The sequence below is a fragment of the Mauremys reevesii genome, linkage group 1, assembly GCF_016161935.1.
Source record: "Mauremys reevesii isolate NIE-2019 linkage group 1, ASM1616193v1, whole genome shotgun sequence".
Taxonomy (NCBI): Eukaryota; Metazoa; Chordata; order Testudines; family Geoemydidae; genus Mauremys; species Mauremys reevesii.
In genome coordinates, this window is record NC_052623.1 from 217,420,600 (window position 1) to 217,440,557 (window position 19,958).

The 19,958-nt window shown below is 45.3% G+C and overlaps 1 gene segment (V, D, J or C); it reads right to left on the reverse strand.

Annotated features, from left to right (window-relative positions):
• Positions 1-291: 291 nt before the first annotated feature.
• Positions 292-18,635, reverse strand: LOC120369557. The segment is given in 6 exon segments: positions 292-513; positions 2,315-2,421; positions 3,209-3,226; positions 3,885-4,220; positions 10,487-10,649; positions 18,474-18,635. Coding segments are annotated over 6 exon segments (798 nt in total).
• Positions 18,636-19,958: the final 1,323 nt, after the last annotated feature.

The following is a 19,958-nucleotide window of genomic DNA, read 5'->3' on the forward strand; positions in this document are numbered from 1 at the left end:
AATTCACACATAGAGACACACATAGAGACCACTTGGGAGATTGGACTACAATTCTAGCCCTTCAGCTCAAGAAACACAGGCCTCTTCCATTTACACTAAGAGCAACAACCCAACCCCACTCCCCCACTTAGCTGGCAGTAGCGTTAGGTCGCTTATCCTTTCCGTGGCCTGACATCATTCACTCATGTATTCACAAACAAAGCCAGTCTAATACACTATGTTCTCTAAGTTCTGTGAATGTTACAGGCATTTTTGTTTCAGCAGCTGACAAAAAAATGCAGAAAACTTCACTAAGGATTTCATAAGTGTTTATTAAAAGCTGCTGTCTCAAACTAGCAAATACAGCCAGACAACCCCAAATTGCTGTCTTTGTACATTTATTGTAACAAAAGCCTAAGTGCTGTGCTGGTTTCTGAAAAAAATCAGGACTTGTAAAACTAATGCAGCTGCAGCTCCTTCTTTCTCCAGGCAGCTGTGTCATCCACCTCGGGCCAGCTTCTTCTACTGCACTTGCTGTGGGAGGGAAGGGAATAGAACTGGAGATTAGTCATGGGACACCACTAACTGCTGAAAACCAAGCAATAATCATCCTGTGATTAAAACACCAGGGGGAGGAGCAAACAGTCAAGTTTTCCATAGTGCAGCTTGTTCATGCACAGCCATCCCATCTCCATTCTGGATCATAGATTAAGGATCTAGATAGATTAATTTATGAGGCGACATTAAAGGAACTAAATATGTACTGGGTACCTAACGGACAGAAGGTTGATTAAATTAGATCAGTATTTTAATAGATAGATAGATAGATAGATAGATAGATAGATAGATAGATCAGCTGATTCTCCTTTCACTGATGCTGGTGTAAATCAGGAATAACTCCATTTACATTAATGGGATCACACCAACATAATACTGGTGCAAGGGCTGGTCTACACTAGAAAATTAGGTCAGTATAACCATGTTGCTCAGGAGTGTGAAAAATCCACACCCCTGAGTGACAGAGTTAAACTGACCTAACCCCTGGTACAGACAGCACTAGGTCAACAGGAGAATTTTCCCATTGACGTAGCTACCACCTCTCGGGGAGGTGGATTACCTCCTCTTACAGAAGAACCATTCTCACCAGTGTAGGTAGTGTCTTCACTGAAGTGCTGCAGCGTTTTAAGTGTAGACAAACCCTTAGTAACAGAAAAGTCAGGGTCACTGTGTTTGAATGGTGTACACCTCAAGGATAGACACAAATTGACCCTGGGACTAGACCTCACGGAACAACCCTCTATTAGCTGGTGAGGGGGAAGAAAATGGACAAATTGTGGCCAAATGTGTCTTTTTATCTGTAATTTCTCAGATTCCCACTGCCACCAGCCAGTGCTATAGCTGGAGGAGATTCACTGCTATTTTATTGTTGGCGCTTCCTGTTAAGTAATGGTCAGGGGCATATCTGATGGGTGAAACCTTACACTGAATTTTCCCATTCAGTCACTAAGGCTATGAAAGTTTCTGTACAACAGAAACAGTGTGGTTTCTGCTTGACTATGCTGAAGGCCTCATGTGTGATTGGAAAAGAAAGAGTCAGCTCAGATGGCCTCAAGATATTTCCGATAAGCACTGTTAAAAATGAGAAAGAATGGATGACTGCAAGCACACCACTAGATAAACAAGCTTTCTTAACTCACTCTCTCTTTCATTTTTTATTCTTTCTCTCTACATATCTATTTATCTCTTTTTTTCTTTCTCTTTCCCTCACATCTTTTCTGATTCTCTTTCTCAGGAGTTCTCAGACTTTTGTACTGGTGACCCCTTTCACATAGCAAGCTCCGAGTGAGACCCCCCCCAACTCTTATACATTAAAAATACTTTTAAATATATTTAACGCCATTATAAATGCTGGATGCAAAGCGGGGTTTCTGTTCTCTCATTTTTCCTCTGTTGTTTCTCTCTCATCTTTCTTCCTCTTCTCTCAGTTTTCTCTCATTCCCCATCTTTTGTCTTTGTCACATTTCACTCTTCCTCTTCCTTCTCTTGTCTCTCTCCTGCATTCTCTCTCTCCCTTTCTCTCTCAACACTTGCACTCTCTCCATCACTCTAGTTTACTCTGTTGCAAACCAGGAGGTGCAGAGACATGATGGGAAAAAAAAACGTAACTGAACTTTTCTGCATCTTAAAAGTTGTGGAGATTTCATTTGGGGTGGTGGTGGCAGAGGTTCATGGCTGTTCTTGTTTTGTCCAAATTAGTCCCCTCCCCAGCCACCACCTCTATTCAAGTTAGAATGGACCTGGCCCAGAGTGCATAGAATAAGAAACCTGCTCTCACCTTGTTCCTTAGCATTAGCCCCATCACAAAGACCCCATACAAAGCGCTCTTGAAAATGAGCAGAACGTATACACTCTTGCCTGCCATGGCACTTCTCAGATACGACTCTGAAAAGCAAGGGGGAAAATAATACAACAAAACCAACAGAGAAGTGAAAGATTTCTTTGGAGAATTTACCCAGCCCAGGTTGGGGGTCTTTTAATCCTGTAGATTAGCAGAAGATGGTGCAATGCTTATCTGTAAAATCCACTGACTGCCCATTTGGCTGCCTGTGGCTGTACCACTAGGGAGGGGTGGATCTCCAAATTGGTCTGAAGACTTCTAAGGAAAACATAAGAGTCTGAAGAAGTGGTGACTCAGAAGGTGGCAGCCTTCCCCCAAAGATAACATTGATTCCAATACATCAGTGTGGAGCTAGGGGGTGCTTTGCTGCAGAGAGTGGGGTATGTGACTCAATAGGGGGTGGTCTCCCTTCTGAGTCAGTACTGATCCTAATGACCCAGTGTGGGCTTAGGGGCTCTGCGCTGCTGAAGGTTATATCTTTAGGATGAGATCTAAAGCTGAGGTCCTGACCACTGGTGGTTAGTACAGGTCCCACAGAACTTTTTGTAAGTGGAGGGGTGTGAGTCCCAGTGTGTGTGCCTATGCACATACTCACACGTGCACATTCACATCTCTGTGAACCAAGAAACATGTACACACATGTGCACCCACACATACAAATATGCACATAAGCACATGCACACCTGTGCATGACAGCATGAATACACATGCCCACATGCACAAACATCCACAGCAGTACATCAGTGTATACATACGAGCATGCACACCTGAACATTCATGTGCACATGCACACATGCATACAGTACAGAGGGAGAAGGGACTTTAACTGACCTTCTGAGACACTGCAATCTGAAAGGAGAAACAAGCAGAAGTTAGTATCTGAGCCCAGCTATCTGTGCTTTTTACAAGGAACTCCAAGTTTCCCACAATTAATTGGGTGGGGGAAGGGGGAAGGGAGAATTATTTGTCTATTCACTAGCTTGTAGGACAGCTGAATTGGATTCCAGTCCAGGTCTCAGATCCAAGGGCTGGCAGAGGCTGGAGTGTGGCAAACAGTGATCCTGGTGCCCCAGGGTTTAGGAAATTACTCTGCTTTGCAGAACTCTGCAGTGACAATTTCCACTCTTTGAAGCGCTAAGTGTAGTCAAAGCGCCAGCGCTGGGAGAAAACTCTCCCAGCGCTGTCCGTACTCCACCTCCCTGTGGGGAATAACGGACAGCGCTGGGAGCGCGGCTCCCAGCGCTGGGGCTTTGACTACACTGGCGCTTTGTATCGCCACAATTTGCAGCGCTGCAGAGGGTGTGTTTTCACACCCTGCTGCAGCGCTGCAAATTTGTAAGTGTAGCCAAGCCCTTGGACTCTCTCTTGGGACAGCAGTGATTTAAGTGGTGATGCCCTGGTGAGCTGGGCAGGAGCCCTGCCTTTCATTCCAACTCCTAACCCCAGAGGTGGGAATGCTGCAGAGGCCAGACCCCAGCACACTAGGGCTTTTGCGCTCAGTACTCACCAGCTACACCATTGATTACTTTATCATATGATATTGTCTCACTCCCGTAGAACTCAACAAAGCACTGGAATCTGTTCTTGGGATTGGACCATTCCTGGTGTGAGATCCTCAAGCGGCTGGTCAGTGAGTATTTTTCTTTGTTTTTGTCCAGGAGAGATTCGTCCGTCCTCACCCCCTCTTTCCTCTCATCACCGTTCACCCGCCAAACCAGCTTGATGTGGTCAGGGTAGAAATTTGTGGCCAGGCATACCAGGGTGGCCTTCCTCTTCTGTTTGATCTCCTGCTTCGACGGGGGAAAGATGGCCACTTCAGGGGCAGTGATATTAGACAAATCCTCTGGAACAGAAATCAAGATGACACAGAGAGCCCTGCACAAACCCTCTCTTGCCTTCTGCCAACAACCCCTCCTAGATCCATGTATCTGACTCTGTTGTGGGAGGAGGGAGATGCTTCTACAGGCAGATTCAATGCCCTCTTTAGAACTCTACAGAGGAGGTCCATCATTTTAAATCAAAAGAGAAAATTATATTTTTTATTATACTGTACTCAAGTCTGAATCAGTAACCACTGTATAAGTACCACTTCCACTAAAGTCAATAGAAAGTGCTGGCTGCAGATTCTGGCCCCAATATTTAAAAAAGACAGCTACAGAGCAAATGTAAAGTCTTTGTATCTAGTCATTCATTGAGCCCTGTTGCTCTGTAATTCCTTACTGCATTGGTGTGCTCTGTGTTTCACCTCAGAAAAAGATGCTGAAGACTGCACTCTCCTTTTGCTAACCCAAACTTTCCAATCTCTCAGCAAGCTCTCCTTGCTTTCTCTCCGGCAATTTTAAAAAGGACAAAAGAAATAAAAAATCCAGCCCACAAATATCCAAAGAGAAGCTTGAGACAGAAGCCCAAGACTGTGAATGTTTTGTTATTTAGCAAACAAACAAACAAACAAACAAACAAACAAACAAACAAACAAACAAACAAACCCTTCCTTACCCAGGACAGTCAGTTTGGTTCCTGTGCCAAAATACTGTTCATATCCAGAGCACAGAGACACAGGGCAGTAGTAAAATTGAGCAAAGTAGCAACTTACAGTTCAAGGGCTTTACTCTACACACTCCTCACACAGGCCAAACTCTCATTAAAGCCAATGGAAGTTTTGCCTAAATAGGGACTGCAGGACTAGACCTGTGGTGTCTCTCTATAGAGACAAAATGAACACATGTGACAACAAACCTATATGACCATGAAAAGCACATAGGGAGGACCTCTGCGACTGATATACTTCCCACTTTCACAGGACTCATCAGCTCCATCGCTTCCACTACAGTTTTCTTTATCCTGCCCTTGACTTTGCAGTGGCAGAGGGGATCCTTCACCCATTCCATGAGGGAAGTCAATTCCATGGCTCACTTCCTCTGGCTCATAATAATTTTTTCCTGTTGTTTAATACTAGATTTTCCTTCCTGGACCCTAGGTTTTCCCTCTTTGTCCTGCCACCTTCTGAAAGAGATCCCCATTCGTCCTCCACATATATTATTTCTTCAAGGGAATTGTGGAAGTAGGGAAAGAATTAACAAGGATTTGAAGGGGATCTTAATGCATGTCAGTCAGTTAGCAAGAGTCAGGCCACACTGTAACCCTAATGACGTGAGACTTGTAGAAGCGAGGATGGTGTGAGGTGAGAGGGAAAGAAACTGTATAAAAAGTTATTACGACCTTGCAACTGATAACCAAATATGCAGACTGGTGTCTTCTAGGAGTGAGAAAAATAAGATAGCAGGATGACTTATGTATAAACAAAATGCAGTTTTTCTCCAACAGAATGATGACTAGACAGTGCCTTACTGGACAGAGGAGGCAGTGCGTTGCAATGAACAGAGCACCAGACTCTGTGGGCCAGATTTTCAAAAGAGCTTAACTCACATTTATGCAGCAAACTAGGAGGCCAGATTTTCAAAGGCTCAACATGTTGGGTGGAGAGCTCTTTTGAAAACTGGGCCATGAACAAAGAGGCTTGGGTTCTGTTCCCATCTAGGCCACACCTGTTATGTGACCTTGGGCAAGTCACTTGCCTGATCTGTGCCTCAGTTTCCCAAGCTGTAAAACTTGTAATGTCCACCCACCCTAATGAAGTGCTTTGAAATTTATGGATGCAAAATACTCAATCTTATTATGAAGAGTTTTCTTACCACATTCCTAGTATATATGATTAAATTAACACATTATCTGTGCACCTGTATGAATATAGCCTAAAATCAAGCTATTAATTATGGATGGTTGAAATTTTTTTGTTTCTAATTATTTTATCAAAAAATTGGAAACATTCTGTAGAAATGTTGAGTGAAATTATGTTTTATTGTTTCCTTCAAATTTTTTCTGACAAAAGAATTCCTATTTTTAACTAGTGCTCCTATTCATCCAACCATCCCCGTGTCTCTTCTACCAGCATTATAGAGAGATTGAATGGGCTGCTGTAATATATTGCAGAACCAGGAGCACATGGATAAGAATAGTGAATAGAAAAAATAAGGATCACCACTCAACAACATTTTCTAATGGTGAAGGTCTGTTAAGTTGTGTCTGAAAATGTGTGTCTGAGTGAGCAGAATCTCAGCCCTTAGACATGGGGCAAAGACTTGTTTCATTACACTTACTGTACCCCCTCTTCTCAAGCAGAGCAAGGCTATTCCTTACAGAAATGATTCTCAACCTTTCCAGACTATTACATCCCTTTCAGGAGGTTGTTTGTCTTGCGTACCCCCAAATTCCACCTCACTTAAAAACTACTTGCTCACAAAATCAGATATAAAAATACAAAAGTGTCACAGCACACTAGTACTGAAAAATTGCTCACTTTTTCATTTTTACCATATAATTATAAACGAAATCATGATCCCCAGTTTGAGAAACACTGATATAGTATATAGCGCAGTATAAACAAATCATTGTCTGTATGAAATTTTAGTTTGTACTGACTTTGCTAGAGCTTTTCATGGGGCCTGTTGTAAAACTAGGCAAATATCTAGGTGAGTTGACATACCCCCTGTAAGACCTCTGAGTACCCCCAGGGGTATGTATATCCCTTGTTGCGAACCACTGCCTTACAGTACACTCTCAAGGGGCTTTGACCATTTCCCTTTGGAAATTATTTCAAGATCTCTCCCCCCACACACTAGAAATAATTCCCAATACACTATGTGAAGGATTTCTCTTTAATTCAGTTCCAGTCCCTTTATCCCTAGTTATTCCCTCATGGACTACACTTAACAAAAATCATCTTCCTCCTTAGTATTTCATCATTCCCTATCTTTCTCCCTTGTATGTCTTCTTTGTCTGTTTCCCTTTTTTATTCCTTTTTTCGTCACCTTTTTATTACAAATCCAGTACACTCTCCTTAAATATGTTCTCCAGACATGTCCCTCACAGATCACATAACGTTAGGGACAGAATTATCTTTTCTGATATATGTTGGTGAAGTCACAAACCAGCAAGAAAAAAAACTCGGGGGGTAAAACGCTGGCCTTATTAAAATCAGTGGGAGTTTTGCCATTGATGACAAGAGAGTCGCAATTTCACCCAAGTGTTTTTCACCTTCCTTTTGCGGATCCTATCTTCCCAAAATGAAAATGCCTTTTATTGACTATGGGTTTCTTAGGAAATGTAAAGATCCCACTGGGCTGCTAGAGACAGACCATGAGTTGATAAAACTAGCTATTTTTCTTACCTAAAACTGTGAGTCGGGTCCCGTCTCCAAAATATTGCACTGAGCCAGAACCAGAGCACAGCATTTCCCCCCAGTGCTACAAATGCCCTGGAACAGGGACTCATATCTACTTACCTGTTTTTCATTATTTCATGTTTCTCTGCTTTGTCCCTCACTGGCTGACTTAATCTCTGTCTATCTGTTTCTCTGTCCCTCTTTTCTCTAGATTAACCCCTTTAGAGACAAGTTCATCAATTTGGCTGCCACCAGAAATGCTTCTAAAAACTGGTTTTTATTCTAGTCTTTTTGCCTGCTATTCTTTCTTTCTTTCTTTCCTTCCTTTTCCACTCACCCAGAACTGTCAGCTGTGTCCCTGCTCCAAAATACTGTGTGCTTGCTCCAGTTCACAGCCTCTTGGAGCTGCACCAAAACCACTCTACACTCCTTAGGGACTGGGCAGAACAGGACTGCTTTGGTGGGGCTAGGGAATGCTGCCATCTCCATAAAGTGCTATTAGATTGTATTTAGTCTATTTTCTCCTAGCCCGTGCAGAATTGTTCTCTATATTCTAGTCTCCTGGGCTTTGTCCTGCCCTAGTTTTAAATAACTCAAGCAATGACACTTGCGGAGAATATTCTACATTCTGCTATCTACCCCAAAGGCTTCCCTCTTCATTCAGTTTCACCGATCCATGCTTCAAGAATCCTGCCCCTTTCACACTCCCAAACCCAGTCCTCTCCCAGCATGGGGTGTATGTTATGTTATTTTGTCATCATTTTCACTCACCCAGAACTGTCAGTCGAGTTCCGACTCCAAAATACTGGATGTCTGTGGAGCACAGCTTTGCATTGCAACATCAAAACTATTCACTACCCAGTCCTGGGCTGCTCCCCACGAGATGCCATTGTTAACCCTTAAAATGCTGGACTCTTCCAGAATCATAGCCAAAGGCATGCTCAGAAGAAAGTATGTGCATCTAGCCATCCAGCTGTGCTGTCTCAGCATCATTTAGAAGACTAATATACTGTATGTGCTCCCCAATGATGATTTGGATCAGACCTCATATTTCAAAAGATCCCTCATTTCCCTTTCCACCTCATCCCCTTTTTCTGCACCTCAGCCTCAGCATCACCACACATTCCCAGGGTCAGTGTTTATCCTCCAAGTTCCTTCTCCTACCTCCCCTCTCCTTTATACCCCCATCCAATCTCTCTGTTTGTTCTCCCAGTTGCTGCAGAATAGTCCTATTGCTAATGAATGTCTGTACCCTGACCTCAGTCTTCTTCCCCTCACCCCCTCTTCAGGGACAGATGCTACCTTAGATATTGCAATAGGAAGACAGAGTCATCCCAGGAATTATACTGGATCAGGGTGGGAGAGGGGGCAGATGCACCACCTCTGAATAGGTGTAGTCTAATTGTGGGGTACTGTCACTGCATGGGCTTCATTTCTAAGAGAGTCCAGCTAGCACCCTAAGTGGGCACTGAGCAGGGGTTCCAGACGTTTCCATCAGATGTATATGGCAATCTAGATATAGAGTATAACTCCAGGGGCCCATGTGCTCTCCCTTTTTTCCCTGATTAGATGTGAGATCTCCTCCCATTCCGGACTTGAAGGAGATGCTCCAGCCATTAACCACATGAGATTAGAACCATATATCATCTTTCTTTCTTTCTTTCTTTGCCAATAACTTTATTAGCATGGCAAGAAAATGTTGGCAAAGTTAATGCTGCAGTTGTCTATGCCCAGGACAAGTTTAATAGCAATAATGGGGCTGATTAGTTTGTTCTCTTCCCCAGTCATCAACTCCCTTCCTCTCCCTCTGTCTCTCTCAGTGTCTTTCCCCAAACCTTTTTATTGCTGTATTTGCCAGCCTATGACCTGCTAGCTCTGGCCCAGACAGTATTGCTGATATCTCTTACCCAGAACTGTGAGCCGTGTTCCCTCTCCAAAGTACAGTATATTTGCAGAACACAGCCTGACACCCCTATCAGCAAAGTTGTTGCTGGAGAGGGGAGGAGAGGGGAGGAGGTGGTGGGCTGCAGTGAAGGAGAAGTTCTCTTCCTCCTCTTTACTGTCAGCCAAAGACCCTGAAATCTCCCATCTGTCCTGCCCCAGGAGAGCAATTCTTGGCCTCTGGGTGATGAGGGAATCTGCCTGTTTGGGAGTGCTGAACACAGCATTGTGGTCCTAGAATCAGGTCATATTCCATCCAGCTTTAATCCTTTCCAGCCTTCCACCTTCTTTCCACCCGCTCTCCAAGCCCCCACAGGAGGGATTCTCCTTGCATAAGGAGTGGGAGTTACTCCCAGTGTGAGTTACTTGTATCCTGTTTGGATAGTGCTTTATGCAATCCTAGCCTTCATTGTCCTAAGCAATTCTCACTTTCCTTGGGCCACTCCCCATCCCATACCCTGCCTAACAGATCTTCTGATCGGCCTGTTAAGACTACTCACCCCTTTGCAGCCTGGCATTCCCCACTTTTCCTCAGTTTTATCCTGTTGATGCTATACTTACCCTCTTGGAGCACCCTAAATAATTCCTCTCTCTGCTTAACTTTCCCATGCATGTATAATGCTTTGCTGGCATTTAATCCAGTGAAACATATTTTCTCTTAATCATTTCTCATCCTTCAGCCCCCCTCCTGCTCTGTCAATATCTTTCTGGCACTGAGGGACCCAGAACTGAATGGAGTTTTCGAGGTAGGGTCTCAGCGGAGCTATAGAGCGGGGATCTATACCATGCATAGCATTCTCAGTAGGGTCTGAGCACCACTGACTGGTAAATACTGGTCTCTGTCTATCTGTGTGGCAGATGACAATGTGTTCCTATAGAAGCCTCTCCCAGAGCCAGTGGCAGACAATTGTTAGATCCCTGCAGTTTTGCTGGCTGCCTCCACTTACCTAAGACAGTCACTTGGGTCCCTTGGCCGAAGTTCAGCGGGGAATTGTAAGAACACAGCGTGAAACTGTTATAATCAAAGTGAACGTCTTCAAAGGCAGAGACAGCCCAAAATGTAAAGCCCAAGGGAGCCTTGATCTCCTCTCCCCCAGCAGTTGCTGGAGGCTAGTAAACACTAGTCACAGGAGTATGGGGGGAACCTGTACATGTTGTGTTCTCAGGGCACAAGCTGCTCACTGGCTTGTGCCAGCAGGTAATTGTCCCCCATGCCATGTAACACTAGCACAGAAATGTCTGTTAATAGCCTGCCCTAAACCTTTCCAACCTTCGCTTTAGGCAGCTGCCTCCTGTTCTTTCTGTCTTCATTTATGTAGATAATTCCCTGTTCCTTTGGAGGGATCTACAGAGTCTGATCAAGTCCCACCACCACCTTGAGCCAGCTCTCCCCTGGGTTACATACACTGAGCTCCCTCAGTCTCTCTCTTGAAACACTCAAATCGTGGCACGAAGATTTATTGCCTTGCTTTCTATATTATCTCCAGCTTTATTATTTTTAGTTCAACTAGCAAGATGCTTTGGCAAATTCTCGTCCCTTCTCCGAATGGCTTCCACATTCACATTCTCTGACTCCGCATGTCTCTTTGCCTTTGTCCCTGTCTGGGTTCTTCTGTGTGTTTTCCTTTTTCTCTCCATTTCTTTGTTTACTTAAATGACCAAGGACCACTTTTTATCCTGCCACCCACTGAAATCAGTGCAACTGTGGGAAAAGTTACCTCCGAAGGTAAAATTGAAATGATAAGGTAGAATGTCCACCTTTCTCATGGTTACATATTAGACACCGATCTTACTGGGGTTAAATGGGAAAACGCCTGCTCTCCCTGCTATGTGTCTAACTAAAAAAGAAATAGTTATACGGAGACAAATTCCCCCAGACAGGAACTGTAGATTTTGTTAAGCTTGGTTCACAGATACTTTGGAAGATGCATTTTCTTACCTAGAACTGTGAGCCTGGTCCCCTCTCCAAAATATACCGGCTGTGTGTTTACACAGCCCATTTGCTCACTGCTAAAACTTCCAGGCAGCATTCCAAATGGCAGTGATTATTACCCTGAAATTTCTGTTAAGGCGAAGGAGACATTAAACCAGGCTTTCTTCTAACCTCTAATTGGAGCACCCGGTGCTGGCATAGCATCAGTGCTATGGGGAAGAGGGGATGATGCCCCATTGGAAAGCACATTAAACTGCTTTGGAGGAGACATTAAACTGAGTTCCCTTCTGCTCAACCCTCATGGGCTGTTCCAGGTGGAGATTTGAGAACCACAGGGCACTTATTGGAAAGAGCTGCTGTCCAGACTACATTTCTTCTCTTTCAGTTAAAACATGTTGTAATGCCAGAGGCTACATACCAGTGATAGTTGAGCTCAGAACATTAGCTACATTTGTTTGCACAATATGCTGCACTTAAAGTGCTTTGGGGAGACAAGGAAAGTGACAAGCTTTGAGAAAAAAACAATCCTTCTCTAGATCTTCCCATGGACTCTTTGCCCACCTGCCTCCTTTTCAGGGTATACAAGCACTATAGGAGATATTCCAGGACACCCCTGACTCTCCCCAACCTGATCCCTTCCAAAAATTTGCCAGCACCTTTACAGCAGTGACTTTTAATCTGCTTGGATTTCGCTTACCTAGCACTGTGAGCCTGGTGCCTTCGCCGAAGTAAGCTTCAGCGTAGTTACACAGTGATAGACCCACAGCCTAGAAACACCCCACAGCCTAGAAACACCACTGCCCCCCCAGGGTCTGCCATTTCTCAGGTCAACCCTGTTCTCTGCTCCTTTTACCCTTCCTTGAATGCTGAATTTACCTGGTGAAATGTCAGCCCGATGCCTATTTGCAAGCCTCTGGGAATTTGGCTGTTTGAGTCACATCGTAGAAGTTAGAGATGGCAAAGATTTACCTTCCTTCCCCAATCCCATAGCCAGGGCAGGGTTACCCCCTGCAGTGCAGTCTCTAGGGCTTTGTCTCAGTACTCACTTTAAATGATCCTGGAAATGGGGCCTCCTTTCCGTCTTTGCACCCTTGCAAATGGTTCTCATACCTACCGTTAGTCACCTTTATCCTAGCTATTATATTCATTTATTTCTGTCTAGTAAATCAACCCCTCACTGCTGTCTGCTGCTGTTGTCAGACATCCCTTCACTAATGGACCTTGCTTGGGATAATAGACAGAATGTCCACGAAGAAACTTACCCAACACTGTCAGCCTGGTACCCTCGCCAAAGTACTGTGGTGTATTTTCACAGTGCTATGAAGGGGTACAGGAATCACCTGCCCTCAGCTATGGGAATAAGGCAGCCTCAGGGAAGTTACCAGTTGGGGGAGAGGGTGTGGATTATCTAAGGAGACACAACAGATTTAGGTAATCTTACATAAGATAATGTGTCTGCCGCTCCCCGTCCCCCCAACAACCTCCAAGCACTGAGTTTTTATGATGTTTTTATGGAGGACGGATATAATGAAAAACCCCTGTGTTCACTTGGAATATCTATCTATCTATCTATCTATCTATCTATCTATCTATCTATCTATCTATCTATCTATCTATCTATCTATCTCAACCCCAGCCCCCAACCGAGCCCAGGTTGAGACTCCTGTTCTCATGTAATTTTAAAAGCAGTGACCCTTTCCTGCAGTCAAAGGGCAGTGGTGGTGGTGTGCATGGGAAAGGGAGGGGATCTTCTTCTGGATTTCACCCACCCCATGCTGCAACCTGTTCCTTCAGACCCTATTCTGGACACATTTGCGCACATGACTTTTTCATTTACTCTTGAAAAAGATATTTCATTGTCACCAATTATTTAATGCCTGAGCTTCTTTCCTTACCTAATACAATCACTCGTGTCCCTGAACCAAATTGTGCTGGAGATGAATCACAGCGCTACAAAGACCATCTCAAAATACACCGCTCCCCAGAGCAAAGGCGGGGAGGGGGAACTGTGATAATCATCTTGTAACACCCAGGGAAGAGAGGAAACAGAACTTGCTTGGGATAATAGACAGAATGGCCCAGAGGAAACTTACCCAACACTGTCAGCCTGGCCCCCTGGCCAAAGTATGGCTGGCTATGTTACAAAATATTGTCTAATGATAAGATGGATTAGGCTGTGGGCCGAGTCCCAAAGGGAAGTGGTGGAAGCCCCTCATATGAAACATTGAAAACTGGTCTGGAGAGCATCCTGGAGAATCTCCTGTAGGGTATACTCTCACCTGGGAGAGTTGGAGGTGGGAGGATGGAGAAGATGGGAGGTGATAGACTTTTTTAGATCTCTAATTCCTGAAGTCACTTACCTAAAACAGTGAGTCTGGTGCCCTCTCCAAAGTACACGATGTTGCCAGAACACAGTGTTGCTAGGCCTGGCGAAATCAACCACAGTTTTCCCCAGCCACCTTGGGGTGGGATTCCGGCGACACTAGGCCCTCTGGGAAAGAGACTTTGAGACACTGATGGAAGGTGCAGAAAGGTGGCATGTGGAGGAACGTGGCTGCCATGTGGCTTGACTTTCAAAGACAACCACCCACATTTTATTCCTTCACAGAGGATGCCCATCTGGTGCAGACTGTCCTGTCCTGGGGGGTCCCATAGATAGAAGAGCTATTGGGTGAGCCAAAGAGAATCTTCTCCCCCTGGGATCTGCTGTGTGGTCTTGGTTGGGAATCATCCTTTGTGGATATGGCCCAGGAACACTTCAGGGTTGGGATGAACAAATCTTTGAAAATGTGCAGGCAGTTCCCAGTGGAGCCCTGGGTGTCAAGAAGTGCACATATCCCAGGGGCCCTTACATCCTCTCGACTACATGAGGGAGGTTTTTGTAAAGGCCTCCCTAAGGAATGTATCACCGTGGCCCTGCTGTCCCCACAATCATTCAACCTCATACAAAAACATCTCCTCCCTCAGCCCCGCCCCAGAGACACCCAGCAGAGGCAGGGCCTGGGGAAAAGGCAGGGTTTGTGCTTATACTGAATAAACAAGGGGAAACAGATGATGTTGCTAGGGGATGATCGTACCAAACAGACACCTGGCCGGATAGAGGTGTTCCTGGGTTTCTCTAAGCAGGAACTTGTTATGCTCTCTCTGCTCCCTCCCTACTACCCCTCACTAAGCCAAACTGGTATTTATAGCTTACGAGAGGAAGAGGGGAGCTGTGACAGGTGGGAAACCACACAGAGGTACCCCGCCTAGACGCTCGTGTACAGACAGCTGTGCAGATACACATAGGTTGTAGGCAGTGTTGTTGTAGTCATGTTGGTCCCAGGAAATTATATGTAGCTATGACACTCTAAGGGTACGTCTACACTACGGGACTATTCCGAATTTGCATAAACGGTTTTGTAAAACAGATTGTATAAAATCGAGTGCGCGCGGCCACACTAAACACATTAAATCGGTGGTGTGCGTCCACGGTCCGAGGCTAGCGTCGACTTCTGGAGCGTTGCACTGTGGGTAGCTATTCCGTAGCTATCCCATAGTTCCCGCAGCCTCCCCCGCCCCTTGGAATTTCCGGGTTGAGATCCCAGTGCCTGATGGGGCAAAAATCATTGTCGCGGGTGGTTCTGGGTAAATGTCGTCAGTCACTCCTTCCTCTGGGAAAGCAAGGGCAGACAAGCATTTCGCGGCTTTTTTCCCTGGATTGCCCTGGCAGATGCCATAGCATGGCAATCATGGAGCCTGTTTTGCCTTTTGTGACTGTCACCGTATGTGTACTAGATGCCGCTGACAGAGGCGATTCAGCAGCGCTACACAGCAGCATGCTTTTGCTTTTGCATGACAGCAGAGATGGTTACCAGCCATACTGCACCATCTACCAATCCATAAATTGGTAAAAAGATGATCATGGCTACCAGTCGTTTTGCACCATTTGCTGCTGTCATAAATGCCCCTGGCTGCTCTTAGCCAGGGGTGCAAAAGCCAAAATTGGGAATGACTCCCAGAGTCAATCTCTCCTTTTTGGTATCTAAAAATAGAATCAGTCCCGCCTAGAATATGGGCAAGTGTACTAGAGAACCACTGTATCAGAGAGCACAGCTGCTCTGTGTCAGATCCTGCAGAAATTATGAGCTGTATGCTATTCACAGGGGGTGCTCCTGCAACAACCCCACCTGTTGATTCCATTCTTCCCCCAGCCTTCCTGGGCTACTGTAGCATTGTCCCCCCACTTGTGTGATGAAGTAATAAAGAATGCAGGAATAAGACACACTGACTTGTTAGTGAGAAATGAGTGGAAGGCAGCCTCCAGCTGCTATGATAGTCCAGACAGGACAGTAAGGAATGTGGAGGAGAGGAGCCCAGCATCCCTCTGCTAGTCCAGGGGCAATTGAATCTTTTTTTTACACATGAAGGGTGGGGGCTGACAGAGCTCAGCCCCCTGTTGCTATGACGATGATGGTTATCAGCCATACTGCACCATCTACCAGGAAAAATTAGGGCCAGGCACCCTTGATAGACCTCACCGATGCTAGTCTGCATGGTTACCAGTCCTTTTGTACTGCCCCATGTGCCAATAGGCTGATGACGAGAACGGATACCAGTCATATTGCACCATCAGCCACCCATGGCGGGGGGAGCAAGGATGTTGGTGTTGAGTGCTGCAGCATCAGGTCTATCTGCAGCATTCAGTAAAGATAGGGTGACATGTTAAAGAGTCAAGAGAGGATTGTTTTCTCTTTCACTTCTGGGGGTGGGTGGGGGGGTGCGTAAATTGCCGAGCTATGCCCTGACCCACCGCGGACACTGTGTTTGACCCTAGAAGCATTTGGAGCTCAGCCAAGAATGCAAATACTTTTCGGAGACTGCAGGAACTGTGGGATAGCTTGAGTCCTCCAGTCCATGAGCGTCCATTTGATTCTTTGGCTTTCCGTTACGTTTGTCACGCAGCAGTGCGCTGAGCCCCTGCTATGGCGTCTGTCTGGAGATTTTTTAAAAATGATTTTGAATTTCGTCTTCTGTAATGGAGAGCTGATAGAACAGATTTGCCTGCCCTTACAGCGATCACATCTGCATGGTCCATGCAGGAGCTCTTTCTTTATTTTGATTTTTAACTGCATCGCCACACGTGCTGATCTGAGCTCCACGCTAGGCAAACAGGAAATATTCAAAAGTTCGCAGGGCTTTTCCTGTCTACCTGGCCACTGCATCCGAGTTCAGATTGCTGTCCAGAGCGGTCAGAGGTGCACTGTGGGATACCGCCCGGAGGCCAATACCGTCGACCTGCGGCCACACTAACCCTAATCCGATATGGTAATTCCGATACTAGCGCTACTCCTCTCATTAGGGAGGAGTACAGAAACAGGTTTAAAGAGCCCTTTATACTGATATAAAGGGCCTCTCAGTGTGGACGGGTGTGGCGTTAAATCGGTTTTACGCTCCTAAAACCGGTTTAAACACCTAGTGTAGACCAGGCCTAAGCAACTTTCCCAGACCCAAAGAAGAGCTTTGTGTAGCTGGAAAACTTGTCTCTCTCACCCAAAGAAGTTGGTCCAATAAAAGATATCACCTCACCCACCTGGTCTCTCAGATACACATAGAGACATAAATACAAGCACAAGCACATGATAGAAATGACACATAATACTGAGTGGTTATACAGGCATATGCACACAGAAGCATGTGCAGACACACACCCAAGAACATGCAGAGAATAGCAAAGGCACAAATACACTGCAGAAGGATATGTGCTGTCACACACATTCAGAGGCAGGTATGGAGAGTCACATGAATGCCCCCCCCCCCGAATCATATGTATAGATGCACATGTAAAGTCACAAACAAACATGCACATACCTAGTTAGACTCTCACCCACAGAGAACTCAGCTGAGCTGGTCAGAAAATGTTCATAGGGAATTTTATCTGACAAAGCTTTGAATAAAAATGTTTCCTGGGTTTTGATTAGCTCTAGAAATTCAGCACAGACACAGATGCATGCATTCCCACTCAATCCCAGCAGAACAGGAAATTATTCATACAGGATCCATGAGATCAGGTGAGAATAACGGGAAGACACTATGGCTTTGTTATCCTTTGAGCATGAACTCAGACTCTCAGCACTTAGTTTAATGGAATAAGTCAGGGATGGGGAGAACCAGGTCAGAAGAAATAAAAAGCCAGCCACCGAGCCTATGTAGAGGTTTAACAACTGTGTGTGTGTGTGTGTGTGCGTGCGCACATGTGTGTGTGTGTGTGTGCACGTGTGTGTGTGTGCGTGCAGGGCACGGATTTCTATCCTGGCTCATTTCATCCCAAGAAGCCTGTCTCTTTTACTCATGTGGTTCCTCCATCCACTTGTATAAGCACCATGGCCTGGCTCCTCAAATCTAAATACCTTTGAGGATCTGGGCCCACATGACTGAGGGACCAGCATTCCTACAGTGTCTTTGAACCCAGATATCAGAGGGGTAGCCATGTTAATCTGGATCTGTAAAAAGCAACAAAGAGTCCTGTGGCACCTTATAGACTAAGAGACGTATTGGAGCATGAGCTTTCGTGGGTGAATACCCACTTCGTCAGACACATGTGGTCTATTCAATTGCTTTAGGACCTTTAAGCATCATGACTGGCCCTGGGCTTTAACTCTTATATTGCTTCCAAATAATGTCACCCCCAGCAGCAGAGCACCTCTTAGCATCATACTGGGGCATTGGGAACTGTACTGACTAAAGGGAAAGAAGTCCCTGACACCACTCACTGCATTGCCTTGTATTTGCTTGGAAGGCTCCCACTCATATGCTGATCAGGGCTAGTCCTGCTCAGTGTATGAGTTCTGTACAGATCACAGCTACCCAAGGTAATATATTTTGAGTCCCAAGTCCAGTTTTTGTCTGGCAGCTTCAGGATTTTGCAACAGTGTGTGACTGGTGGCACAAAAATACAAGGCCGAGTCCCTGATCTTCAGCAGATCTATCTGCAGTGTGCAGTGTCTGTCATTGTCACGTACCATACTGAATCTGTTGTCCCTGAAATGCTCCTCAAAAGTGGGTTCTGGGGTTCCTTTAATTAGCACTCCTATGAGCTCCAGCCCCCGCTGTGCTACCGGCTGTTGGTACCAGTACATCCAGCCATGATCTGTGTTGTTCTGATGGCAGTGCAGTTTGGCCATGGTCTCAGTCTTCTGTGTCACCCACCTGGGTACCTGGGACAGTACCACCTGCTCCCTCTCTTCACAGAGAACTGATGGAGAGATAGTAAGAGCAAAGGGTTAGGGATCTGTACAAAGTGCCCATACTACCCTCTGCAATCAGACAGCATGAGAACAAGGGAGAGATTAAAAACACAAAAGAATATCAATTTCATTGGGAGAACCATGTCCTGGATGTCCTGTGTCTGCCTGCCTGCAGGCTCTCTTATTTTCTCAGTCTGTCATTTTTTTCTTGCATGTTTGCTTGATCTATCTATCTATCACTGTCCCTTAATTTCTTTCACCTCCCCTCTCTCTTGCTCTTCTTTCTTTGTTCTCTCTTTGAATAAGTCTCTATAAACACTTACAAGGAGTGATGAGGAGCCACAGAAGAAGTGCGTAGAGCTGAGACATACTTCTCTTTGCATACAGTACTTAACTTGAATCACCAGAGAAATGTGCTACTTGTAGAATAGAGGCAGGAAGTGACATCAGGGTGATCTGGAAAATGCTCATCCATCTTGTATCAGGTCATAACTTTTCTCCTGCATGAGGGGAGGGGTACAAAACCAAGGTGGAATTGAACAAAATAAAAAGAAGACCTTAGTATATAATGGTCTAATGAGAGCTAGACATCTTTCCCCTCCACAGGACTAGGTGAACAATGTCCCTCAGAGTGAAATTACATCAGTGAATCCCAGCCATAGATGGAAAAAAAAAACAACAAAAAAACCCTCCTGTTCATTATGATTATCGAATTATACCCTGGAGAAGCCTGATACAGGAACAGAAAAAAAAAAAAACGATTGAGGGAATCAGCAGAGCTGTGTGGGGAGCCCAGGACTGGAATAGCAGGGGGCTGCAGGGCAGGAATGAGAGGTATTGTTGGTTTGATCCGGTCATAACAGAAATGGCACTTATTTAATCAGAACTCCCAAAAAATCCTGATCTCATTGTTAGAGGGCTTATTCCTTCACCCACTTACTTTCCTGGTCCTTCTTGCATGAACAGAGAGCAACAATACCCAAAGTCCGAAGGTGCAAACAATTCAGTGTTTATTGGGGTGAACTTCCAGCAAGCAATGATTCCAGTTTCCTTCCTCAGTGTCCCCCTTCCCAGCTCTGACACCACAGAGCCTTGCCTGTGTTCCTGTTCCCATTCCCTGTTCCCATTCCCCTCCTTAGTGAAACATAATTCCAGTTCCCACACCCCCATTCCCTGTTCTCACCCACCCCGCTTCCTAATTGACTGCAGACTATACAGTAAAACTTGAGTTCTGCTTAGCTAAACCTTAACCAATCATTT